Raw genomic sequence first — 8,518 nt, forward strand, 5'->3', positions numbered from 1 at the left:
TGACATATTTTATGTCCATTTTTTTTACATTATTTCAAGCGTCTGTGGAAATCGTAAAGATGGTTCTTATGAGATACATGGTGTCACTGCATACTAGTACTCCAGTGTAGTTTTCATCAGTCTTAATAAAAAGGGCACGATATTCTGCAAAGGGTTTATTCTTGGGCGTTAGTTATTAAGCTTATAGGACGGTTCGTATGTCGGGGGAGGGGTGACAATTGGATAAAATGTAAACTGGGATCCACCGCCTTATACAAAAACAATTCAAAATTCATGTGTAAGGTTTTGACTGATAGAAAGAATACTAAGGAAGCTGCAAGGGGGCTAAACTTATTTGCGTACCCACAGAATAGTGACGTAACAGTATAGAGGCACATTTTCATACGTCATGTATATGTCGCTGTCATGTGATCGGATGTGAAGACGTGCAGCTGTAGCTGTACGGGTTACCTATGGTGTTCCCTCTCCTGTTGTGTAGTCAGGATAATTACAGCACAAATACACGGGCGACTTTTGAAGTGAAATACTTAAGTAAGAGTCAGCAAAATAGATGGTAAATGTAGCTTATCATGTCATTATCATTGCAGATGCGATGATGTTGAGGACAAATGTGCTTTGTTTCAGTGACATGTGTAACCGTACCGTTCATTAAGCATTGAATTGAAAATGACTATTGTGTTATCCTCTGCTATGTTGGAGGTCGTATGAAAATAAATTGAAAAAAAACTTCAGTATGTCCGACTGTGTTGTCACCACGCCTTGTGATTAAATGTTGGAATAATGATAAAAAAATGAAATATAGAGGTTATAACGAAGTGCCCGTGCAGTTCACAAAAATGGCTGTGAGATACAGAAACCCATGTTATGATGGCGCATTCTTCATTGCGCCCGGCGTGTCAATAGGTTTTTGAATGTTGTATTTCGATAAAACGTAAATGCTCCCTTTCCAGTTGCCAGCGATTGCTGAACAACCACTGAGGCCACAAAATGGGATTAGTGCGATCCTGAATTTTCTATTTGGAGTGTGACATATACATCCGCCTGTTTACATGCAAGCTCACTTGTATCCACTTGTCTGCTTCTAGTTATATTTGTAGATAACCTTACGAAAGTCGCTGCATTTTTGTTCCCCCCCCCTCCAGGAGGAGCATCAGAGGGAGTGCAGCACCTAGGCCCGGCCGGGAACATCCCCAACCTGTGGGCCGCCATGGTGGAGTCCGACAACAACCGCAAGCCGGACGCCTACCCCAACCCTCCCAACCCCTGTCCAAAGGGATACACCGGTATGGCTTACAAATATTTCGCTTTCGCTCGATGCTTTCGGTAACGTTACTGCGGCTTTGTACCTGTCTCCGTATTTGTATAGGCAGTGTAGCCGCCCTTCAATTCATCGCAGGCACATGGCGCGGCGGCAGCTGGTTATAATACATGTACACCGAACGTTGTCTGTGATTGCCTTTGTGAATCTGTGGTTGAACAGCATAGCTCAAGAAGCCATAGAATGATTGCTATGCTATTTGTATGTTATTGGTTCTTGGGCTACTGAAGAAATGATGAGATTTTCGGCCCTAGCGGTTTTGCTGTTTGGCATTGCAGTAGTGTAACTCACAGTTACGATGTTACCCCTTTACAATGAAGATTCTGTACACCAGCGCTGGTTAACTTTCAATGTTATTTTTCTTAACGTTTTTTTTTTATTTACATGCTAACCAAAAAACCTCTTGATTTCTCCATATGTGTACGTAAACATTAAAACAAAAAAAATGATAAAAAATGATAAACATCACACAAGCGAGTTTTTACCGTACATATTACTCAAGCTCACAAAACACGGCGAACCATTTTTTCTACACAAACAAGACACCTGCATGAAAGACAGCAGTACGTGGGGATCATGAGACGTGGCAGATATCGGAAGATTCCAGGTATCGCCCACACAGCCTCCCAGGCGTGTCCCTGGACCGTGTGGGCGTTCAAACGACATTACCATCCGCTCCACTACTCAGAATCCATGTGGCGAAGTCGATACTTCAGCTTACCTGCCATGTACAGGGTTCACCCTGGGTGTGTTCCATAAAGCTTTTGTTTACTTCACAATGCGGCTGTCGTGTCAGTCCGCGGTCAACATGAGAAGCTGTGACAGTGCGTCGTGTTCTAGTAGAGGATGGCTCATGAATTTTGCTTGAGTTCTATGTACATGTCTGGTCCAATACATCTGGGGTGACTATTAAGGCTTATCCGACCCCTCTCGTATAAAAGGCGCCATCGGCAGCCTTGGCATTGATGTTTCGGAGTACCAGCTTTCGGAACGTGAGCTGGATACCAAGATGACAAAACGGAACATTCGGCAGTAGATCTGGCCGGTTCTTACGGCTATTAAGCATAAAAGCATCTCCGCGTGCGTGCGTGTGGCATGCCAATCGCAACTATTTGAGTTCTATAACGTTATAACAACGTAAACAGCTTTTCTGTCGGCGATAATCAAATATTGCCCTTACAGGTTCCCTGTCAATATCACCTGAAGGTAGCTACATCATTATGTTACTTGCTCAGACTGAAATTCAAGACATCTAAGGTCACCTTTGCTCCTGATGATCAGCGCCTTTACCTGTATCTGTATCAGTCATCATTGGTCAAAATTATCTCATCGCGCTGATAACAACATTCTAGCTCCACATGGCCACAAGCTTCCGCTACCAAAACTCTCATTAGTTTAAACGAATTTCATTGATAAAGAAAGACATGTATTTTGCAAGTTTCAGTGTGTTTTTGTGGCAAATCATACTTTCATACCATTTTTTCTCCTACCCAAAGAATTGAAAACGAGTGCGTCACACTTGACGCGTTTTGCCGCGCTTGCCGGATGTAGCGTTAGTCCAATTACAGAGTGAGAGGGAGATGGCAGTCCTCTTATTCTGGGCACGCGCGTGTAGTTAGAACTCTCGGCGACGTCTGGATTACATTTGAAAGCCGGTTAGAAGTTTGAATGAATTAACGCCGAGGCAGATTGGACAGGAAGGAAGAGTTAGGATCCAAGACCCCGCCACTCTTGATGCGGCGTACGATTTCGTTGGATTTACATTTAGCATCATATCGCTGGAGGAGGAATTGTTGATTGCGGAAATCTGATCAATGTATCGCATGTTTATAAAGCTCTCCCGGCTGTTTTTCTCTCCCCCTGGTGCTGCGTTGACGTCAATGCCAGATTTAGACTTGTAAAGAAGGCGGCTAGTATCGCTACGGGTCACTACATAAGAGGCTGGTAATCTCTGAGCATGAAGAACAGGGTTTATCGGGACGCCATGTGACTACAGAGTACACTGGTGGAACGATAGACCCGGGCCCGTCCTTACTTTTAAAGTCATCTAAAGTACATTTATAAATCATACTGCTAAAACTTTCCTACTCACCTAATGGATGCGATTGTGTACACAGCGCACTGCCCCGCCGCTGTCAGTAGTAGAACACCACAGTAGCGGCATCTTTGTCAGGGAGATGCAGTACCATACGCACTGTTTTATTATAGGTGGCGCTGTATGTATGTCTGTGACTGTGGACACCTCTTGAGAACCTTTGTCAACCAATTTCTGCATTTTAAGTATTAGTTAGTGCATAAAACAAACACGTGACATTTATGGTTACTTGTTAGCGGGCTATGTCAAAACCAGCGCTGGCCACCAATAAGGGTCTAGGGCAGCCTTTACCGCCACAGGACTGCAGAAATACATGTGCATGGCTACCGGGGAATGCTCTCAGTTAGAGATTATACGACGAATATGACCGTGCCTGTCCTGACCATACAGCTTGTATTGCACGTGTTTCTGATCTTGACTACCATTTTCACCCCACATTACAGCTGAGGACGGCTGTATCGAGGACATGCCGGACACGGCTGACTTCAGCCGGCTTTACCAGGCCCGGGAGGAGGCTCTACGCGGCGGACAGGAGGAAGGTGCCCCGTACAGCAGCCCGAGAGGGCCCGGTGGCGCTCCATACGGCAACGAACTGAATGAACTGGAGTACTACCTGGTAAGAACTATGATACAAGCATCTGATTAAATAGATAGCATGCAATTCCACGGACAACATGTCTCATGTTTTGCTGCAGATGTTTTTGTCTGTAACGGACGATTTCTCTCCAGGAATCATGATGTCCACTTATCGAGTCCGTGTCCTTCCCATGCAACAGCCTCATCTTGCGATATTCTCAATAATTGCATCGATGGCGACAAAACGCAGAGGCATATCTGCGTTCAGATTAGCCAGACTATCAAGCTTTCCGCTGGTAAGGCCCTACATACGTAGGTGAATGGATCAAATTAGACCCTGACAGTGAGAGATGGTGTAAAATATGCTACTTTTGTTTATCTATTCAATCTGGGATGTACATATGAGTAGTCATTTTAGCCAAATAGGCCTGAGCTTAATGTGTAAAGATGAACAACAGCAAGAGTCCTTTTAGAAAATGTGCGGCATGTAACAGTTCAGCAGATTGTCGGATGTAGACGCACGAGGAACTTCAGATAAAGAGCGGATACGAGAAACCAAAATTCTATAAAAAGCACCCATTCATAAACCCATAGAGGGATATTTACAACCCTTAGGGACAATTTGAGATACATTTAGCGCTTGCTGGCTTTATTTGACGTAAGCCGTCGCTTAGAGCAATTAACGCTCCCGGATTTGAAATCCACTCGGCGCGGTCTGCCTGCGTCACCGCTCGGACCGATAGCCTTATTTCCTAAGGTGCGTGCGTCAAACCCGCAAATGGGTCGTGTTCAGATGCCACACGGTGTGACGTCATGGACGTGTTGATCTTTTCATATCTAATAACCTCGAATCTAAGGCGTCCCCGTTTGGTCTCATGTTAGAAAATGACCTAGCAGGCCGCATTGGACAATGTGTATACAGTGCCAAATGTTTGCTTACCATGTTGAGCAATATTTAAAAATAAATAGACGATTCATTGTCGTACATTCCTGTTCTCGTGGACGAGGTGCAAAGACGACAACGCAAAAGACACGACAAGGCAAAAGACCATAATGGTTATTAAATATACAGTAAGCGAATTTTTTTACGAAAAATGGAGAAATCACAACTATCTAATATAATGAGAAAATGGGCACTATCTCCTTCCGGTGCCTGCAGGGCTGCTCGTAATAGCAGTTTTGACTTGAATTTGAAGGTCAGGCCAAGGTGAACAGGATTCTCAAACCCCAACATCGGAACGTGAAGGTGACCTTGAAGGTTAAGAAAGTACAAGTCGTCAAAACAAGGCTGAGAGGTCAGGGGGAGATAAAAATGGCGCAGTTCACGCGCCAGTCATCACCCAAACACTCACGTCAGGACTCATGTCTAGCAGCAGGGGATTACGTCACGATGTACGTCACGATTTTTTCGGAAGATTGACCTATCAATGCGCGTTGCTTTGCGATCCTTGTGATGTCCTTTGGGCCCCTTTCCAAGGGTCGGCGATCACCGAGCGACCGTAATTGGAGTTGTTGTACTTAATTTTCCCCCATTGAAATATGATTCAAGATTTAAAAGTATGATTCAGAAGACAAATGTACGTTTCAAATCTTTCTATGATCTTTGAGCACTCTGTCACTCGCTTAGTGGTCTCAGCCTCAGGTTAATTTCCTCTGATAATCGCTGCAGTCTTCAGTCAGTATTACAGCCAACGGCGTTTCTGCTTGCAGTATATGCAGTTCCGTATCGGTGTGTTAGATGTCGCATGTTTTGACACCGACCCTAGCAGGTACATGTCCCACCAGCTCTCGTTCTGCTTATAAGTGATAAAAAGCGATCCTGTGTCGCCTGAAGAAAGTTTATTTTTCCCGTGTGAGGCTGATGACGTCTCGAACGGAAACCGATGACCGCAGGCGGGAAGTTGAAGGACGGGAAATAAGCGGCGTTGTCTGCAGGAATTCCTTCCTACACCGACTACATGTACAACCTTGGACAAGAACTGCCATTGCCATAGGGTCAAGCATGCATGAGAACCCGGGGGGGGGGGGCTGGGGGGTCTTGTGCATTTGTCTACCATGTGGAGGTGGTTTGCGCGTTTGTGTGTCACACGTGTGCAGGTCACGAGTTCCAAGCTATAGTGACATTGACCTTGAAGCACATTCTATAGATATGGCTGGTCACAAGTCACCGTTCCATATTTCCCCATACATCTTAAATGGCATTGCATGCTCTTGGCTTTGTTAGGTTTCTAGTGCGCATTTACACGCAGTACCGGGGAAGTCAGGAATGGAACTGCAAGTAGGGATTATTGGTATTTCTCGCAGGTCGAGCTACTAATCATTACCAGATATTCCAGAGTGTTTCACAGTTAGGCGATCAGGTACATCAGATGGAGGTCCGAAACAGCGTGGATAACTATGCAGATGACATCCCTTCCACTGGAGAACGAGGCGACCAAAAACTGCAGATCACTCAACGTATGTCATAGATAGATGAAAAAAAATAATATTTAACGTATTGTCTGTTTCAGTGCCTTTTAGATGAGACTCTTACACCGTACACCACACTCCCGTTATAAAATGTATCAATCACGGTTTGGTTGCTCAGCGGTCGCCGTCTGGTGGAAATAGAGCATAGAAACGTTTAGACGTACATGTCTATAAAAAGAGCGCTCTCCAGTATCCATCGGTTACCTCCGCATTAAGTCCCATTTCTAAGAAAAGTCTGGGAAGCCACGTTTTGACTCCATCTTAATGCAGCCAATTTCTCTTAAGGTAAACAGCCTTAAGGAAAGGCATCCGCCTACTCAAGTCGCTGTGCTTACTTTCCAAGATTGCCTTCCCTCGGTTAATCTGGGGCGGGTGGGTCGGCAGGAAGCGCGAGGACAGATTTTGTAACCGCTACTTCAGTTGCTACCAGGCCTGGTTGCTACAATATAGAAAAAAAATGTAGACACGGCGTGAATGGTTTGCTGAAGAAGTGAGCCCAGGGAGGGACGAGTATTTTGGGTAGCGGACACCATCCTGGTGGGGACAGGTATTATAAATGTGGCGGCCCGTGGGTCTTTCCGACTGTCAAAAGGAGATCAGAAAGTAGAAGGATTAACTTTATCTTAATGGCATCTTGTGCTCGTCTTGAGGGCCGTTCACATTTTCACCCTGACATGTTAAAGACACGTCGGGCTGCCGTGTCCGTGGGCTGGCGTGGCCGGGCGGTGTTGAGTGGTGTCCGGCCGTGCCCGGGGTGCATCGCCAAGCCCCGCCGGCTACATCAGCACCCAGGAGTCCAAGGACACCATGTTCTTATCTCACCCGCTTACTGCATCAACAAATACCGAATATTTCCCGAGAAACGAGAGACCAGGCGGGGATTATGGCGCTTACGGCGCGGTCACAATCGACGTTTGTCGTCGTGATTTTTTCGTGTCGTAGTATTTTCAAGCATGCTGTGACAGAACCAACTATCTACAAAGTTCTAAGCCTGCATTTGAATTTTGGACTCTTTCCAAATTCATAGCTACACAATGTACTGCAATTAGAAGACTAATAGTCGCATAAACAACAAATACATCTGAGAGAAATTGTACTGGGATACAAAACAAATTATTTGAACTCATCTGGAATATACGAAATAATCAACTTATTAATAGGTATTGCAAAGAATGTCATATTTAACAACTGGTGTAATAACAGAAACAATGACAAATACACATCAATAGATCTATACTGTATTTTCAAATCAGAAATCATTGTATACTTCAAAGCAGTAAACAACAGAATGTACAAACATGTTCTTTGTAACTTGTAAACTTTGTATTTATGTATACATGTATGTGATGTAATGTTGCTTTTTATGAATAAAATTTTGAAAAAAAAAATTTAAAAAATAAAAATTTAAAAAAAAATAGTAAAAAACAACAAATACATGTAAACATGACTTGTAGAAAAAGTAACATAATAGAATGTGATAAAAAAAAACTGTAGGTATTATTAGAAATATATTTGTCTTTCTTTTTTGATTCAAGAACGTGCATCATATTTAAGTTATGAAATCAAGGGTTACACAAGTCCAGTTTTGATCGTTCAGCGATGGCCGTTTATAATACGTGAAACAGGAGCCTTGCTGCTGAGCCCGAGGAAAACAGAATGGTTTCATTCAGCTCAGTCTGGTGTTTTAGTTGGCCGAGGTTGTGCGATGTAGAACTAACTCGGCCAGGGTTAAGGATATACGAGGCCGGGTGTGGACCCCTGACCAAGATGACGGAATGGAAGAAAAGGTGGCGCCAGCATACATTCCATGAGTTCAGCTCTTAGGCGGAAAAAGACAAATTTCCGCTCTCTGAAGGCTGCTTGTCGGATGAGTTGGATGACCTCATATCACCCTAAGGAAACTTACCGGAGCGACGTTTGCTAGAGAAGCCCTGCTACCATCATAGCCTGGAAGCCAGGCTCTTTGCAGGGCCTACAAAGGGCAGCTCCTTGGCACCAGGTCTCACATGCTCCAAGTGAAATTCAGATTTCAGGAGTCAAAATTCCCTCGTAGACATGGG

At 44.4% G+C, this 8,518-nt stretch overlaps 1 protein-coding gene across 1 annotated transcript in view; it reads left to right on the forward strand.

Moving 5' to 3' along the window:
• The window catches only part of LOC109470951, a 22,353-nt gene that overhangs the window by 4,076 nt on the left and 9,759 nt on the right, over nt 1-8,518 (forward strand). The window contains exons 2-3 of the mRNA XM_019770045.1: nt 1,143-1,283; nt 3,857-4,029. Of these exons, the coding sequence (XP_019625604.1) occupies nt 1,143-1,283; nt 3,857-4,029 (314 nt within the window). The remainder of the gene's footprint in view (nt 1-1,142; nt 1,284-3,856; nt 4,030-8,518) is intronic.

The sequence above is a fragment of the Branchiostoma belcheri genome, unplaced genomic scaffold (assembly GCF_001625305.1).
Source record: "Branchiostoma belcheri isolate BF01 breed outbred unplaced genomic scaffold, Haploidv18h27 scaffold24, whole genome shotgun sequence".
Classification (NCBI taxonomy): Eukaryota; Metazoa; Chordata; class Leptocardii; order Amphioxiformes; family Branchiostomatidae; genus Branchiostoma; species Branchiostoma belcheri.